We start from the raw sequence: 19606 nt of genomic DNA on the forward strand, positions 1-19606 counted from the left end.
ATATTGTTCATACCCAACATCCCCAGATAACTATTCATCACCTAGCCTCGTATTTCCATGTCCTTCTGAGATTTTGTGTGCATGAAAATGCTTTTCCTGTCTTGTCTATTTATCCATTTCCTCTGCTGTTCAGTTAGAGCTCTTTCCCTCTTACATCTAATTTGCCCTTATGGCCATTGCTTTCTCTGGGGAAGGTTGGTCACTTAGCTGGTCAAATATACTTGACAGGAGGTGCAGGGAGACATAGCACCAATCAGTACCTTGCAGGTTAAGTTCAGGAAAGGTGGGCAACAGGCTCCACGGAGATTTTAGGGCAAGATAACCTTGCTAGGTCAACTCCACAAGGCTACTTTGGCTCCCAGGGAACTTCCCTGTCCTTCTAGCATTGGCACTGTCTTTGTCCAGGGGCTGCCAATCTTCATTGTTATTGATGCCCCTTGGGTTGGAGAGATGCCATGGGAGATGCTAACCTGTCCAGATGTAGCACTCACTCAAGGCAGACTTCAAGCTGCTATGGCATCGCCTGCGTGCATGTGTCTGATATAGGATCTCCTAAACACAGAAACAGTCTGGGTAGCTGATTGCAAGGCAATGCAGGGAGGGCAGGACCTCTTCCATCCTAGCTCTGGGTTACCAATTTCACTCTAGAATGTGCCTCGCTTCTCACCCAGAATCCCACCAGGCTCTGCATCCTGGGATTTCTCATGGATTTTCATGTGTTTCTGGGGTCCAGCAATTAATTATTCCTTTTGTGGCATCTCCAAGGTTCATAGGATAAAGCCAATAATCATATAAACCAATTATTAGGAACCAAAAGCAAATTTTGAAAACAAAAATCCTAACATTACTTTCATGGGTGATGAAAATTAACATGTAGATTGTGCTTGTAGAAATATGAATCGTTATACTATACCAAGGGACATTGTGGACATTTAAGGATCCCAAATGCTTGAAAAATCAGCTGCATGTTTATGACAAGATGGTGTAGACTCACCTGTCCCTGCTCTTACCCTTCAATATGACTAAATGCAATGGACATCAGTTAACATACCATCATGAAAAGGCTGTAAGTGGAAAGAGAAAGAGGCTGGCCAGAAAGCTCAGTCTGCGTAGCTGGTGAGGTATAACATGAGTTCATGAGTTTTCTTTTTATCGCCCATTGTCTTAGTCTACTTGGGCTATATACAAAAATACCATAAACTGATGGGCTTAAGTACAGAAATTTCCTTCTTGCAGTTCTGGAGGCTGGGAAATCCATGATCAAGACCCTGCTGATTCTGAGGTTCAGGAGATATACAGGCTGATATACAAAAGCAAATGCAGGACCTCCCTGGTGGCTTAGAGGTTAAGTCTTAGCACTATCATCGCGAAGGCCCTGAGTTTAACTCCTAGCCAGGGAGCTAATCCACGTGGTGCAGCAGACCTCTCCTATTTCATGAACCCCTGCTCCCCTTAGCAGTGTATTTTGGTAGATCTGCCTGTTCTCCTCCCCACTCTGTATCTGGTGAATCCTCCCACCTACCTCCACCCCCACCTCTGGCCTAAACCCCAGTTCTTCTACACACAATATTTTTTTTTTTTTTTACAAAAATCAGTTAAAAAAAAAAAAAAAAAGGACAGAATGCAGGAAGACCCAACTATAGTCCCAGCATTTCAGTCACAGCCATGAAGCCTTGGCTCTTTATGACTCTTCCTTATCAGAGAATAATTTCTTTCCTTTTCCATCATACAATTTAAGAATAAAAGTCAGATTTTCTTGGATCAAAAAAAAATGAAATTTATATCAGAAGGGAAAAGCCCTAGAATAACTGCAACAATTCTGAAAACAAATGAATTTAGAGGGATCGCACAACCCCTAAAATAGTCTTAATGATAATTAAACAAATAGTTTATTATATAATCACAGTGAGGTTTCAGACTTGAGAAGCAGTCCCACTGGTTTTACTCTGTGAGAGCTGCTCCAATAAACACAAGTTTGAACTTGGTTTATATGGGTGCAAGCAGGGAGTCATTGCCATTAAGAATGTAATTATTCTTGATAGGAGGGACTTCTAAGTTGTCCCAATCTAAAGATATGCTAATACTAGAGGAAGGCAATGCAAGATTTAATCTCCTTTCTTAAGAATGCAGCATAGAAATAAGCCAAAAAGAAAAAGAAAAATACCAGATGGTCTCACTCATAGCAGGAATCTAGAAAACTTAAATAAGGGACCAGGAAAATGAATAACTATAAGAAAGTGAAAATCAAAATCAACAAAAAACTATGAACCAGAGACACTTTTAGGGGGGCGGGGGCGGGAGGGGAGGGATTGGGGTCAGAATGGGGGGCTGCAATTGTATGGGGAATATAACAATAAAATTTATTATCTAATAAAAAAAAATATGAAGACAAAAAAAAAAAAATAAAAAGAATGCAGCATAGAGGGCCTCCCCTGGTGGTGCAGCGGTTGAGCGCTGGGTTGCGAAGCTGCCCGCAGCCTCTGCAGCGCCGGTTGGATCCCTGGCTGCAGGCGTGACAGACCTCTCCTGCCGCGTCCACTGCTCCCCTCAGCAGTGTATTTCATCACTCTGCCTGTTCTGTTCCCTGCTCTGGCTCTGGTGACTTCTCTCACCCTCCCGCACTTCTGACTGTACCCAGTGCTTGCATAAATAAATAAATAAAACTTAAAAAATAAAAGTCCTGTTTTTCAAAAAAAAAAAAAAAACAACAACAAAGTTATGAGACAAATAAACAGGAATGTATAGTTCACACATAAGAAGAAAAAAAAAGAATGCACTGTAGAGATGCAAAGGCTGGGTACCCATTGTTAAATCTTTTTCATCTGGTTTCCTGATCACCATGGGTGTGAAAAGGCTTACTTTACCTGCTGGCATCAGATTTTGTATAACTGTTTCAGATACACATATGGCTTTACTCTCTTGCCTGCTGGAGGCTGAAAGGAGGGGGCTTGGAAAGGGGGCGGAAAATTTTTTAATATATTCACATGACCCAATTTTAATTCTTATAATAAAGACACAATAATCAAAGTTAATGGCAAAAGGATAGACATATCAATCAATAGAACAGAATAGAGAGCCCACAAATAGATCTTCACAAACATGCTCAACTGATTTTTGACAAGGATGTCTTGGGGTAGTTTAATAAGGTTAAAAACTAAGCCCCTACTCCTTGCCCAGTAGGTAATTTTGGGAGGCTTGAAAAGATAAGGGAATAAGATTGCCGTGGGAAATGGGTCATAAGGCCAACCACCATTACAGAAAAATCAGTAGCTCCAGGAATGCAGAAGTAGAGCTAGGGCATATTATGTGTCAAAGGCCAGCACCCAAGACCAGACATCCCAGCAGGTAACTGAAGTAAATTGGAGCCCCAACTAAGAAAGTTGGCAAAAATAAGAGTATAAAAGAGACCCTCAAATCCTTCTTTCATACAGATATCTCCTCTCTCATCCCCTAATCCCTTGCCGGTATTTCAATAAATCTGCCTTCCCTGTTCTCCATTCTCTCTCTGATGAATTCTTTCACCCCCACACCTCTGGCCTCACCCCAATATTATACCACCACAGGATGCAAAGACATTTCAAAGGGGAAAGGATAGTCTTTCACAAATGATTATAGAACAATTGTCTATAAATTTTTTTGATGAAGAACTCCAATCTAAATCTTATACCTTATGTAAAAGTTAACTCAAAATGAAAATCACAGAACTATATAACTATACAACCAAATTCACAATCCAAAAAAGAAGAAATTTAAAAATTAATTTGACAAAAATTTATTATTTTTTAAAAGATTTATTTTTATTTTTATACAAGAACTGGGATACAGGCCAGATGTGCGGGAGGGTGAGAGGATTCACCAGAGACAGAGCGGGGAACAGAACAGGCAGACTGACGAAATACACTGCCAAGGGGAGCAGCAGGCGCGACAGGAGAGGTCTGCCACACCATTGATAAAAATTTTAAACTTTGCTAAAGACACTGTTGAGAGACTTAAAAGACAGCTATAGACTAGTAGGAAACAATTGTGAATTACATAATCTGATAAAATATATGAAGAACTTTCAAAATCAACAATAGGAAAACAAGTCAAATAAAAGGTTGGTAAAAGCTGGAACATAAAATTCACCAAAGTAAACAATGCATAGGAAAAGATGCTCACCATTCTTAGCCATTAGGGAAATTCAAATTAAAACCATAAGGAGCTAGTGATTCAGGACTAAGTTTCCATTATCAGTGCTTTACTTGAGGATTTAATCCCCAGTTAGGCAAGAAGTGAGCCTACTTAGTTGCTGTTGCTGTTTTACGTATTTTTGGTAAAGCTTTTATATATTCCCTTATTTTAGCCAAATAAAATATTTTGACTGGAATCTACTTGGTCAATACTTACTAACTAAGGCTGCATCCTCTAGTCCAGTGGAAGAGGAATGAGTCTGGGGTCAGAATGGCAGGCCACTATCTCTTGACCCAAAGCAGTTCTTTTTCCCTCTTTGAACCCGGCTGTCTCACCCAGTAATATGAGTGTTGATCTAGAATATGAGATCCCAGAGCTAAGGAGGATACTGTGGAATCCACCAGGAAATATGTTAAAAATACCAGCTCTTTGTTTTTGTTGAGTCATGTCAGTTGTTTGTATTATCTTTGTGATCAGTCCCTTATCAGTTGTATGGAATGCAAAATTTTTTTCCCTATCAGTGGGGTGTCTCTTTGTTTTGGTTAATGTCTCTTTTGCTGTACAGAAGCTTTTCAGTTTAATATAATCCCAGGTTTTTATCTTTTCCTTGACTTTCTTTGCTTGGGGAATGTGTCTTGAAAGATGTTACTGAGATGTATGTCTTGTAGTGTTTTACCTATATTTTCTTCTATATATTTTATGGTCAGGTCGAAGATGTGGTATATATACACAATGGAATACTATTCAGATATCAAAAAAAGATAAACTCATGCCATTCACAGCAATGTGGATGGAGCTAGAAGGAATTGTATTCAGTGAAATAAATCAAAAGCAAAAAAAAAATATCAGATGGTTTCACTTACAGGAGGAATACAGGGGAACCAAACAAGATTCTCTGCTTATAGGTTGGAAGAATTAACATTGTTAAAATGGCCATATCCAAAATAATATATGAGTTCAATAAAATCCCTCTCAAAGTTAAAATGGTATTCTTCAAAAAAAGTAGAGCAAACATTACTGAATAGTACATCTGAAATTTATACGGAATCATAGAAGACCCCAAAGTCAAATGAAACTATGATTCAAAAAAATGAACAGAAGCATCATACTACCAGACTTCAAACTGCACTACAAAGCAAGAGTAATCAAAACAGTATGGTACTAGAATTTAAAAATAATCACACAAACCAAAGGAATAGAATTGAGCCCAGAAATAAACCCACAGTTACATGGACAACAGCTAAACTACAACAAAGCAGCCAAGAGTATATATATTGGAAAAAGGAAAATCTCTTCAACAAATGGTGTTGGGAAAACTGAACAGTCTTATGCTACAGAATGAAACTAGACCACTCTCTCACACCATACACAAAAATCAACTCAAAATGGACTAAAAAGTTGGATATAAAGCTATCATTAAAACAAGGAGACCTGGGCCTCCCCTGGTGGTGCAGCAGTTGAGCGCTGGGCTGCAAAGCTGCCCGCACCCTCTGCAGCACCGGTTCGATCCCCAACCGCTGGTGAGGGTCCCACATGGCACGCAGACCTCTCCTGCCATGCCCACTACTCCCCTCAGCAGTGTATTTCGTCGGTCTGCATGTTCTGTTCCCCGCTCTAGCTCTAGTGAAATCTCTCACCCTCATGTGCTTCTGACTGTACCCAGTGCTTGAATAAATAAATAAATAAATCTTTAAAAAAAAAAAAAAGGAACTCTCGTATACTATTGGTTGGAATGTAAACTGGTCAAGTCCCTAAGTTAAACAATATGGTAGTTTCTCAAAATATTAAAAATAGATCAACCATATGATTCAGCAATTCCATGCCTAGGTATCTACCCAAAAATGCAAACACGGGCTTCCCTGGTGGCGCAGCGGTTGAGCGCTGGGTTGCGAAGCTGCCCGCGGCCTCTGCCGTGCCGGTTCGATCCCCGGCTGCTCCCCGGCCACCGGAGGAGGGTCCCACATGGCGCGCAGACCTCTCCTGCCGCCCGCTGCTCCCCTCAGCAGTGTACTTGGGTCCTTCTGCCTGCTCTGCTCCCCGCTCTGGCTCTGGTGAGTTCTCTCACCCTCCCGCGCTTCTGACTGTACCCAGTGCTTGTATAAACAAACAAACAAATAAATAAATAAAACATGCCTCTATAAAAAAAAAAAAATGCAAACACACCAATTCAAAGGGATATGCTTTCCTATGTTCAATGAAGCACTATTCACAATGGCCAAGTTTTAGAACACTCTAAGTGCCCAAGGGCAGATGAGTAGATTGAAAAGCTGTGGTACACATACACAATGGAATACTATATATATATATATATATATATATATATATATATATATATATATAAAAGGATGAACCATTTGCAACTACATGAATGGAACTGGAGGGGATTATGCTAAGGAAATTTTAAGTCAGGAGAAAGGCAAATGGTCTGAAGAGACAAAATGGAGAAAGACCAGACGGTTTCAGTCAGAAAACAAAGAAACAAAAGGGTCAGGCGAAACCAAACCAAAAACAAACCCTAGAAATTAGACTGTAGAATTGAGGCTACCAGAGGAGGATAGGAAGGTGAAGGGTGACGAGAAAAAGGGTGAGAGAGCCCATCAGACTATGGTGGAGCACATGACTACTTTGGTGGTAGGTGGTGTGCTAACTTAGATCTGAATAGTCGTCTCCTGTATCTCTGAATCAGTGTTATATAGCAATGTTACCTTAATTATTATACATATATACTGTCTTTAGGAAGGACAATTATCTGCAACTGTGCTTAAATATTCTTTTATTTTTCCATCATTTTCTAATTGTAGACTCTTAAAGCTAGGTTATATTCGGCAAAAAAAAAAAAGTTGCAAATCGTGGAAGACTTGGTGTTACAGCCTATATTTTTTATTTAGCTTCATATTTTAAAATGTACCTGCAAAAAATGGAAATTAGTCTAAAATACTTTTCTAACTTTTATAGGGATATTATGTGTCAGTCTCCAGACTTATTAGCATATTTCCTAACTACTGCTGAGGAATGAAGGAAAACTGACACCTCGGTTCATTAAAAGTGACAGTGTCCTACTATCACTTTCTATGAAGATGTGGCTCTTGCAGAATTATCTCATCTTCTCTTCTGCAGAGTAGTAAAAAGCAGTTATGGAGACCCAAGGAGAGTTTTGTAAAATCTCCCAAATTAGGTCAACTTATTACAATTCTAGTGGGAAATCTATTGTTAGCCCCAGGGGAATTTACTTTGGGGTGAAAAACTGAAAACAGAGAAGAGTAGAATGGTCTCTGTGCAAGGATGACCTGAAATTTTGTGAAGTGTCCTGTATTTTTATACACACACAAATGAATGTAAGTAAAATGGGAAATTGGAATAAAATCAATGGACCCTATCAATGTTAATATCTGGTTGTGCAGATAAGGGACTAATATCAAAGATCTACAAAAATGGCCCACATCAAAAAAACTGGACACAACAAATGCTGGCAAGGATGTGGTGATAAAGGAACCCTCTTATCCTGCTGGTGGGAATGTAAACTGGTCCAGTCACTATGGAAAGCTGTGTGAAGGTTCCTCAGAACACTAAAAATAGATCTACCATATGATCCAGTGATTCCACTTCTAGGAATCTACCCAAAGGACATAAAAACACTAATTCAAAAGGAAACCTGCACTCCTATGTTTAATCACAGCACTATTTACAATAGCCAAGATATGGAAACCTAAATGCCCCAAAATTAGATGAATGGATCAAAAAGTTGTGGTATATTTATACAATGGAATACTACTCAGTGATCAAAAAAGACAAACTCAAGCCATTTGTGGCAACATGGGTGGAGGTGAAAGGGATTATGCTAGCCAAAATTAGTCAGAAGGAAAAAGATAAACACCAGATGGTCTCACTTATATATGGAATATAGAGAATCCAAATGAAAGGTCAAGAAAAAGTCAAAACTAGCAAGCTGACCATAGAACTGAGACATTCAACAAAGGAGGGAACAGGTGGGGTGAAAAACAAGGAAGGGAAGAACACAAAGGAACATGGTGATGGTCCACGGTGATACGGTGGCATAGGAACTATGGGGACTACAATGATGTAAGAAACAAAATACAATAAAATTTTTTTTAAAAAATAGTTAAAAATATATATCCTGGTTATGATATTTACACTATAATTTTGTAAAATATTACAACTATGGGAAAGTGTACAACTATATGTGGATCTAAGATTATAGCAGGGCTATATCAATATATAATCATATATATGCACCATTATCTCAACAAAAAATGCAAGTTAAAAATAAAGGGCTGGGTGTTAATGAATGAGTGTAATACAAAAAGCCTAATATACATTATTTCTCAGCCCTTATACATAGCAAAACTAGCAATCCTCTGTTTAAAACAGTATTTACCTATTACACTAACACAAAAAGCAGGTGAAGTAATATATAAAACATTGATTAGTCAAAGAATATAACATATGGCAGACAAAAAACCAAAATAATACACTTCTCTAAAATTTTACATTAAAGCTGAGGTTCTAAGTTAATATTTTTTGCCCTTCTGGAAGATTTACATGAAGGTATAAAATAAACAGTTATCCACAACCATCAAACATTCTTTCCTAATAAAAACTACTAAGCCAAAATTAAGAGGAAAATATTTTAATATTTTTGTGGTACAAAAATCAAAGTAAGACAGGTAAAAGTGGTGTAAAGGAATCTATAAAACTATAAATTACAACGCTTTAAGTCTTGACCTAGATGCTGAGAATAAACAGGTTCATCTATCAGCAGTTTTCCATTTCTCTTCTCAAAGGCACCATCGGGCAGTATATCCAACAAAGAGATCTTTCTTGGCCCCGTCCCTTGACTTGTTATTTATAAGTACAATAATACCTGAAACTATCCGTCTCTGAAGATCCAAATGAGTCTATCTGTATAGAGCTGGCTTCTAATGCTCCTCATGCCCCTTCAAGCTAGACTTCTGATTTCTCTTTTCTTTCTGACCCTGAATTCGGAACAGCTTCTTCCTGAGTTCCTTCTGTCTCTTCAGTTTCTCTTCTTCCTCCTTTTGTTTCACTTTGAAGTGTTCTTTATTGTGCAGATGTCGTTGCTCCTTGGCCTTCTTCATCTTCTCACTGTGCACAGTACTCAGAGCATCCAGCAGTGCAAGGACCTGACAAGTATAAAACCCAGTGAGCATCAAAGTATTTTTACAGCCACAATGTACTTACCTCTAAGTTTCAGGGAGCCTAAACACCTCAGCTAGCTGTATCAAAAGCAGAGTCAGTCCAAGATTTAAATGAGTATTAACCTAGTAGAATTAGAAAACCATTGCTTACATGAAATATAAGTAGAAACATTATTTACTTAGCAAAGTATTTAAGTAATAATTGTCTTTACCACAAAACCATCTTTGTTAGTCACTCTGTGGTTACAGATACACGTATAACTAAGACAGGATTCACCAGCTGTATGCCTATTATCCACCATTTAAATGCAAAAGGCAGAGCATAAGGAAACAAAAGAAGGGAAATGGGTTCTGGCCTTTCCTCTAACTTCCAGATCTAGTGCCTTTAGTAAGTCTGGCCCTTATCCTTTCCTGATGAAAAAATGAGAATGCCATAGAAATGCCAAGTTTGCTACAGAAAGCATTATGTTCACATCTAATTGAGAACATCAGGAAGTTTTCCAATGACAGTACCTTTCTTTCATGAGGCTCCCGTATGACAGCTGGTCTCAGCCTGTCCTTTGGCGTCTTGCCTGCCTTTGCTTTAGACTTGGGCTTGTTCTTAAAAGGCAGGGCCTTCTGCAAAGCTTTTGGAATGTGCAATGAATTAAAATGTTTCTTCTGCCTCACAATTGGCTGAAAAGAAAAATAAAAGAGTGTGACATTATGATCTATGATTTATATGCACTTAAAACTTAAAATGAATTTACTTTTCCACAAGATCAGTAATACCAGTATCTGCTAACCATCATAAAAACAAGGATTCAATCATCTATGAACTATCTCAGTGGACATGCACAAGTCTGGGCAAAACAGACGACTATACAGAATATGTTTATAATTCTTCCAATAAATCAACTGCACCCATTTCTATGGTATGAACTATGCTATCTCAACCAAATAGGTGAACAGACCCAAAGTTTCCTTTCATGAAAATTCAGGCTTTATCTTTAGGGCATTCAGATGTTTTTTTTCTAGCCTACTAGTAAGAATAATCCAGTTTTTCATTTTGACTATCAGTCTCTGGATTTAAGGACATGGTTCCTCTAATCAGCGGCCACTGATTCTAATTAAGAAATTTAATCTTAATGGAAGGCTGGCTGAGCAAGCAGAATTTGAACAAAAGATGAAGGCAAAACACTCTGTATTCAATTTTCAAGGTTATTTATTTATTTATTTGTTTGTTTATTTTTGTGGGACCCTTTCCGGCGGCCGGCGGCCGGGGGAACGAACCGGCGCTGCAGAGGCTGGGAGCAGCCTTGCAGCCCAGCGCTCAACAGCTGCACCACCAGGGGAGGCCCGGTAATTTAAATTTTATGCTTAACGTGAGATGACTAAAATTCTTAACGGTCTTATTAAAAATAAGTTGGAAGCTTCACCCTAGATTTTTTTCCAAGGTCAACAACAACCTAATAGAGAATATTGCTGCTACATCTTTAGATGTATTAGATGTATTAAAGACATCACCCATGACAATGACCATGTTCTGTTTAGTAATTTTAAAATGCCATAGAACAAAATTATCACTCTTCTCAAAAACGAATAAACACCAAAGGCTGGGCAATAGGTATCACATCCTGAAGCATATATAGAAATTCATGTAAGATGATTCAAAATTTTATCATTTACAATTTTATAGAAAATGTAATGCATAAGAAACTTCCATTTCTGGGCCTCCCTGGTGGCACAAGGGGTTAAGATGTAACCTATGACGCTCACCACAGCCACTGCAGCACGAGTTTGATCCCTGGCCAGGGAGCTACCCACATGGTGCAGCAGACCTCTCCTGACTCGACCACTGCTCCCCTCAGCAGTGTATTTCGGTCAATCTGCCTGTTCTGTTACACACTCTGTCTCTGGTGAATCCTCTCACCCCCCAACACCTCTGGCCTGTACCCCAGTTCTTATATGTATAAATAAATAAATCTTAAAAAAAAAAGAAACTTCCATTTCCACCAGAATGGCAGACCCTGAACGACCCTCTTATTACAAAACATTAAGTACCCCACATTAAAATAAACGTATCTTTTCAAATCCACTGTTAACCTGTGAAGATAATAAGAAAAGGTCTCAGAGACCAAAATCTAAATGAAATGGGAATCTAGACGGGCTTCAACAAAGAGGTTACTGGGTTATAGAAGGCTGGAAAGGCAAACAGGGTACCAATGAGGCCAACTAATGGCAAGGATGTGGAACAAGAATGCCGACAAGCTGTTAGTGGGAGTCTATCCTGGCATGACTTCAGAATACTACAGGCATCCACTAAAGTTAATACCCTGTCGCCTGGCAATCCCACCCTTGGGTATCTATGCAACAGAAATGTATGCACATGCACACCAAACAAGTGGCATGTAAGAGTTCAAGTATTCACAATATCCAAAAGCTGCAAATAACATCCATCAATGTATAAAGTGACACTGTCAATATAATGAAATTCTACTCTACAACAACAACCAATGAATAGCTGCTATATACAAGAACATGGATGAATCTCATTCCATTAAAGGAAAGCACCTAGATGCAATAGTATGTGCTATAGTTTATAAAACTCAAAGACAGGCAGAACGAATTTACATGTCAGGAGTCAGGATGGTTGCCATCTTTGAGGTGAAGAGAGAGTAGTGCATGGGAAGTCACAAGGAGGAGCACCTGTTGTAATGGTAATTCAACGGCTTGTTAAAATTCACTGTATACTTATGATTTGTGTATTTTTTTGTACATATGTTAACAGTTCAATAAAAAGTTCAATAAAAAGTCTTTTGGGGAAAGACTTTTTCCTCAAAACCCACGTGGCTTCAATAAGAACTAGCAAAATAAGAACCACCATACATAAATATGGTGGAAAAAGAGTTCAAAAGAGAAAAGTTTTAGTATGCTTTTTTTTTAGTATGCTTTTAGTTTTAGTATGGAAAGTTTTAGTATGCTTTCCAATCCACAAAAAACTATTACCACTTCTTAAACATTCTATAATATATAACATATTCAATCAGATTTACCATTAGACTTTCTACTTGAAAATTCAAAGAACAGAAAACATTATGTACAAAGCACCTGGATAACCCTTGTCTAAAGGTTATATATGTCTATACCTTATACAGAGAATCCTTGTTGGGCTTTAGTTTGATACCATGAGCAAGACGGAGTTGACCCGTTGTCCGCATTCCCGACCAGGTGTCTTTCTCACCGACTGGCTTCAACAAAGAGGTTACTGGGTTATAGAAGGCTGGAATGGAAACAGGGTACCAAGTTCTCATGAAGACAATATCTGGAAAGAGAGAAATTTACTTTATCATTTTCAAAGAAGATTCATTCATATAATTTTCAAGAAGATTCATTCAACTTATCAAGCAAAATATTTACCCCAAACTATTTTTGAATATCACAAAAACTTTGGCTAGGTATGAACCAAATAGCTCCAAATGCAGCATGATCTGGCATAGTGCTTAAGATGCTCCAACTGAGAAGTGATGGAGCTAACTCCAATTTTCTAAAGATCTAAATTACAACCTCTTATCCATGCTGGCTATAAATTAATAGTGAAAGGCAACACATTGTGACAAATGCAGCAAAAAGGATATTTACCACTCATCAGCAACTTATCCTCAAAGCTGGCCCGGAAAGCTCCTTCTGGAGCCCGGAGCGCTTTCTTGATTTGTCCCCTTATTCCACTGACAGTTCGAATTGCAGCACCTTCAAATTTAGCCACTTCCAAGGCAGAGTTAAACATTCCCTACAGGTATATGAAAAGTAAAAATAGATACACAAAGTCAGGTACCTTTCCTCTGAGTTCATAAATACCAAAAATATATCCTTGGTTAAAAAATAAAAACTTATTAGAGAATGATAAAGTAATAAAATATCTCCCTACTTAAAAGAATTACTAAAAAACACAACTTTGTGGGATCACCAGCAAGCTCATCACTGATATCTTTGTAGAAGAGATCAAAGAGGTGTTTATGAACTGGCCTAGATAGCCTTGGCTATCATCTCATAGAGATGGACTATAGCTCAAATCCTATCACTTATGTGCACACACACTCAGAAAAAAACAGTAATTTGCAAGCTGACTATAGATCTGAGGCATATAGCAGGAGATGGGAAACAGGGTCAAAACAGGAAAGGGAAGAGAACAAGGCACTGTAGTGATGTATCACGGGTACTATGGTGGTGGTGGTAGAACTACAGGGAGTACACATGAGAGAAGAAATCAAATACTGCCTAAAAATTAACAATAATGTAAGAAAATAAATTAAAAAGAAAAAATAGTGAGATAAATGATGATCCCTATTACCTTATAAGAATATTTAATAATCTTAAACACTATCTTTAAACTAATAAAATCATCAATATGTTGGTCAAACTACCCTCTCATATCATAGTGCTAACAATGTCCATTTCTCTGTACCCTTGCCAAGAGTATTTTGTGAAATGTTTCTATTTTTTTCACCAATCTGTTTGACAAGTCTGTGGCTTTCTCCTTCTCTTAACAACAAACCAGAATGGCAGGTAACTGTAATTCAGTGGATGAGATGACAGGGATCAGTTCTGTGATAGTGTCAGATGTAATAATAATGCCCATTGCTAATTACCTCCATTTTACTTCATCTTAAGATTTCTGATCATATTTAAGCAACATAGAGACTGTATCAAGAAATAAACAAAATATCAAAGACCAATTTTACAAAAGATTTCAAATAATCGTAAAAATATTACTTCTATTAGAAATATTTCATTTTTCTTTTAACAGTGCATAAATTTATAAATATATGAACATTATATACATATACATATATACACACACACACACACACACACACACACACAGACCTTAATAAATGAAGTGTTCTTGAAAATTTTATATGGAAAACCAGTGAGCTTTAATTTCTTCACAATTTTTATGGATTTATCCAGATCAAGGACCACTCCTGTGGCAGCTATCCGGAAATCAGGCTAAAAAGGACCCCCCCAAATTTGAAAACAGGAATATCAGCAACAGGAACAATTTTGTGCAATGCAACAAATTACTAAAGTACATTTACTTATAATCAGCTAAGAAAGAATAAAAAACACTGAACATGCAAATAAGTATTTTAACAAAAGCAATCTGAATTTCTAATACATGGAAGCCAAACTAATGATATCTTCAGTATTATCCTGAGAGTGATTCCACTGTAACATAATTTCACAACAATGGCCTATTTGGAATGAAAAGGAATATGACAATTTGCTTATAATCTTTAAGAAATTAAATTGTGTATCTCTAAGGCAGATTCCATCTGTTCATTATTCTATTTTCTGTTAAATAGATCCAATAAACCTGTTCTAGTTGATCAAATGAAGACAGTGTGAAGACATATTTCACTAAACCAGCATTAGCAGGCGTATGTTTAGATGGTAGCCAACGTACCCTCAGAACTTTATGATGCTTAGCACACAGTGATCATTGCTTAAATATTTTTAGAAAAATAAATCTAAAATATACATAAAAAGTAACATGTCATCGATACCATTAAACTCTTACCTCCTCCATTTCCACTCTACTTTTAAAGATGTAGAAAAATTAAGAGACATTTACTATACTCTGAAAATGAATAATTTTCAATGTTTATATTCAAGATACATTTATCAAACACAAAAACATCCAAGATATTTACCATTATGCCACTGACAGACTGGACTGCCAAGAACCCAGTTCCTTGTGGAGTGATAGGTCCTTAAAGACAACAAACAAAAAATATTGTGAACCACAAATTTTGGATTCTGTTTAAACCACATGTATAATCCACACCAAAAAAAAAAAAAAAAAAACAATCTTAGGAACTGGGATTTTGTAAAAGGAAAAAACCAAAACTATATAATAAATTACATTCATCTTAATCTATAAGAAAGTTATTCTTATCATATTTTACCCCAAAAGGTTGCTCCACAGTGCATATGCTGCGGGGTATATTTTAGAAGCCTCTGTCTTCCATTGTGGTCTTCAATATAATAGAGTGGAATGGTCTGAAACCTCCTCCACCCTACAGAAAAAATGATTGGATCTCGGGACTTGAGAATTTTCTTATACCAACGATGTTTCTTCAGACGCATCTGAGGGGAAAACAGATTTCAATGGAGTATTGATGCAAGTATGTCCAAAAAGCCTCAAATGTAAAGATGTATCAAAGGGTACCTACCTGAACATAGCCGACATTGCCTTCACTATTGCCCAAACCACCCAAAATAATTGGGTAATGGGGGTCAAAATTAAGCACGAATTCACAGGGAACATTCTCTATCTCAATTCGGACATACATCCCAGGTCGAAAACCCTCATACTGAACTCTGGCTTCATCATCTTGATCTTCAAATTCTGCCCGATTAAGCTATATATGAAAGGGGAAAAAACAAACAAAAAAACCTCACAATGCTGTTATCTTTAAAAACAAAAAAGATTAACATTTAAAAGATAAGCAATTTCTAAATAAAGGAACCACAGACAGAATTATTTAGGCTTTATCCTAATTTAAAATAATATACATTTTATCTTTACAGTCTGCTCAGGATATATCCCAACTGCTTTCTTTTCTGCTGCTCTAAGATAAAGCAAATGTAAACAACTGTGAAAGGAGCCCTTAATGCTGGAGAGCAAACATTCTCAACTTCTCCAGTCTACACTTCCTTTTCTTCCCAATTATTTCATACTTCCTGCAAACATCTAATGTTACTCTTCATTCTCACTCCCAGCTGTTGACTGCTTCCTAATTTGTTCAAAAATTAAGCAATCTAAAAGATTTTCTACAGTCAACCCTCTACCAGAGCTAACATCCAGGTCTAGCCTTTTATTATAGCTCTACATTGTTCAATACGGTGGCCACTCAAGACTACTTAAATATAAGTTAATGAACATCAAGAATTTAAAAATTCACATCCTCAATCACATTAGCCACATTTCAAATGGTCAGCATCAACATGTGGCTAGTGGCTGCAATGTAGGAAAAACATTTCCATTATTATAGGAAGCTTCACTAGGAAACTGTTAGAAATTATTTATCCATGCTTTTTATTTAATGCCAGACTTCACTTGCACACTGGATGTCACCCACTCTTGCTGGATTTTATCCAGCAGATATTGTCTGTTATTTCTCTCATCTTAAAGTCTTCTTTGACCCTATATCTTCCATCTATTGCCCCATTTCTGTTTCTGTTTGAAGAAAAATCCCTCATAAGTTTTCTATCACCATAACTAGTTTCTCTGCTCCCATTCTCATAAATCCCTTAAAATTGGTCTTCTACCCACACTCTATAAAAAACGCCACACTCTATAAAAAACGCCAAGTCACTAAAGGCCTCCCCAAGCAATTAACACACTAATGGGTGTGTTACTTTTTCCTACCTAGAATAATTCATGTGCGCTTTGATGTCTTCTCTCTCCTGTACACTATTCAATCCCTTTGCTGCTTCCTCCTCTCTGCCCTGCCTCCTATATTGAGTACCAGTGTCAGTCCTGGTCTTCTCTTCTGTCTTTATGTTTACTCCTTAGGTCACCCTATCCATCTCATGGTTTTAAGTAGCATCTAAATGGTAAGGATTGGGCCTCCCTGGTGGTGCAAGTGGTTGAGCGCCATGCTGTGAATCTGTCTGGAGCCTCTGGAGCACCTGTTTGATCCCGGCCAGCGAGGGTCCCACATGGCGCAGCAGACCTCCTGTTGTGCCCACTGCTCTCTTCAGCAGTGTATTTCCTCAGTCTGCCTGTTCTGTTCCCAGCTCTGTCTCTGGTGAATCCTCTCACCCTCCTGTGCATCTGGCCTGTACCCCGGTTCTTGTGTAAATGAATAAATAAATCTTTACAAAAAAAAATAAAATAAATGCTAAGGATTGTACCTCAAAGTCCTTCTATCTAATATTCCTCACTGACTAGCTTGACATTCCACTTGTCTGAGAGATTACCTCAAATCTAAGAGATCCAAACTTCATCTTCCCAGACAAACCTGCACCAATTAGAGGCTTTTCTCTCTTACTTATGCCAACCTTCTCCTTCCATTAAGTCATCCTTATTTCCTCTCTCACATACCGCATTCAATCTACTTGGACTCCCTATCCATCTAGCTTTCAAATAAAGTATACCAGAATTTAATTCTGGTCCATCGTCACCCTACCCTCACCCCACACCTGTCCCTCAGAGTGAATCACCTTAATCTTCTGAACTCTTGCCAGGCAATCCTTTCAAGGTATGTTTCCCTTCTGCTCAAAACTCCCATGGAACCCCAGAAAACTCAGAGTAAAACATCAAAGTCCAACATCAATGGCCCACAAGGTTCTAGGCAATTTAAATCATAAATGGCCAGAAGCAAAGATTTCAGAACTAGCTTTACAATTCTTAGTTGCTTCTGTCAAAGACCAATTAGACTTGGAACCACTATGTAAATGACTAACTAGATTATACCATCTTTGACTAGATGAAGGTCTAGTTTGAACACAGCCTATTAACCACAAATTCACAAATCATATACTTAATTTGCATAACACACAGGCAGCATTAACATTATGTTCCAGCTTACAGGAATTCTTAGTGGCCCCTCTTATCAAAGGGGAGCTCAACTGTGTATATACATCTTTGTGTTTCCTTCAGAGAGGGCTGATCAACTCAAATAGTTTGCACAGTATCAAAAGGCAGGAGGGCCAGAATCTCCCTTTCAGTGTTGCAAGAGCTCCCTTTATCTCCACACAATGACCTTATACTCAGAATATCCTCTGAACTCTGATCAAGGTGAGTCCTCAAATAATCTTCTCCAGAAAAAAAAAAAAAAACCTTCTCCAGAGAATACAGATGTGTACATAAATCATGCAGGCCAAGGATTACCTACTCATTCAAATTATTTACTTATGGTTCCAAGAAGCAGTACTCAGAATGGCAAGATAATGTTTGCATTTAAAAATAAACACTGTCTCAAATTACTACAGTGTGAGATCCTCAAAAGTGGCTGTTCTGCGCAGGCCATTCTGTTTTCTCAGCATTTAATTCTTGATACAAAATACATACTCATAAATTTCTGCTGAATTTCTGACTGAAGAAATAATTAGATGACTGTGTGAATAAACACATTCACTGCTTACTTAAATAGGAGTCCAAACAACAAGCACAGAGGCAGGCCAGGAAGCAGAGACACAAGTTATGAAAATATTATTACAATCTTGAAGCTAACAGGAACTGAATTTTCTTACCTGTGCTTGTTTCTGCATTTCTCCTTTAAGATCATCAAAATAGGTACTTTCTCCCTCATCATATTCTGCATCAAACATTTCCTTCAATTTTCTCTTTTTTTCCAAATGCTTTTTCTTGGCACTTTCTTCTTCATTTGGGTCAACTTCTTCCTTGACTTCTTCCTTGACATCTTCAACCTTAAATTTACAGAAAAGAAAATGTCTTAAAAGTTTGTGGAAATCAGGCCTCCCCGGTGGTGCAGCGGTTGAGCGCTGGGCTGCGATGCTGCCCACAGCCTCTGCAGCGCCAGTTCGATCCCCGGCTGCCAGCGAGGGTCCCACATAGCACGCAGACCTCTCCTGCCATGCCTGCCGCTCCCCTCAGCAGTGTACTTCGTCAGTCTGCCTGTTCTGCTCCCCGCTCTGGTGAATTCTCTCACCCTCCTGCGCTTCTGACTTTACCCAGTGCTTGTATAAATAAATAAATAAATCTTAAAAAAAAAAAAAGTTTGTGGAAATCTTTTCTTTAAATCATAGAGAATAGGGCCTCTCTGATGGCACAGGTGGTTGAACACAGCGCTGTGAAGCTCTCCACAGCCTCCACAGTGCCAATTCGATCCCCGCCAGCCTCGGAGCAACCCACATGGCAAGCAGACCTCTCCTATCTTGCCCGCTGCTCCCCTCAGCAATTTATTTAGTCTGCCTGTTCTGTTCCCAGCTCTGTCTCTGGTGAATCCTCTCACCCTCCCGCATATCTGGCCTGTACCCTGGCTCTTGTATAAATAAATCTTAAAAAAAAAAATCATAAAGAAAGATTAAAAATTTATATTTGAGCTACAAAAGTCTTAAGTTATTATCATCATATAAACAAAACAAAAAGATTTTGGCTCTAACATGTATAGCTATAAAAAACATTTACGATACATTAGAATTCCTTAATCTGGTTGGGAATGCTAAATATGAATGAAAAGTGTCCTTAACCCAAATGCTCAAATGCTCCTAGATGTTGTTCAAAAGAAACATTAGGGAGAATAGGG

At 38.1% G+C, this 19606-nt stretch overlaps 1 protein-coding gene across 1 annotated transcript in view; it reads right to left on the reverse strand.

Annotated features, from left to right (window-relative positions):
* Positions 1 to 9107: 9107 nt before the first annotated feature.
* The window catches only part of BMS1 (BMS1 ribosome biogenesis factor), a gene marked incomplete at both ends in the record, with an annotated part of 47755 nt that continues 37256 nt past the window's right edge, over positions 9108 to 19606 (reverse strand). The window contains 9 exons of the mRNA XM_084244485.1: positions 9108 to 9332; positions 9861 to 10022; positions 12476 to 12651; positions 12969 to 13116; positions 14214 to 14336; positions 15041 to 15099; positions 15296 to 15476; positions 15563 to 15751; positions 18591 to 18767. Coding sequence (XP_084100611.1) covers positions 9108 to 9332; positions 9861 to 10022; positions 12476 to 12651; positions 12969 to 13116; positions 14214 to 14336; positions 15041 to 15099; positions 15296 to 15476; positions 15563 to 15751; positions 18591 to 18767 — 1440 coding nt within the window. The remainder of the gene's footprint in view (positions 9333 to 9860; positions 10023 to 12475; positions 12652 to 12968; positions 13117 to 14213; positions 14337 to 15040; positions 15100 to 15295; positions 15477 to 15562; positions 15752 to 18590; positions 18768 to 19606) is intronic.

This window comes from Talpa europaea (assembly GCF_964194135.1).
Source record: "Talpa europaea genome assembly, chromosome: 10".
In the NCBI taxonomy this organism is placed as follows: domain Eukaryota; kingdom Metazoa; phylum Chordata; class Mammalia; order Eulipotyphla; family Talpidae; genus Talpa; species Talpa europaea.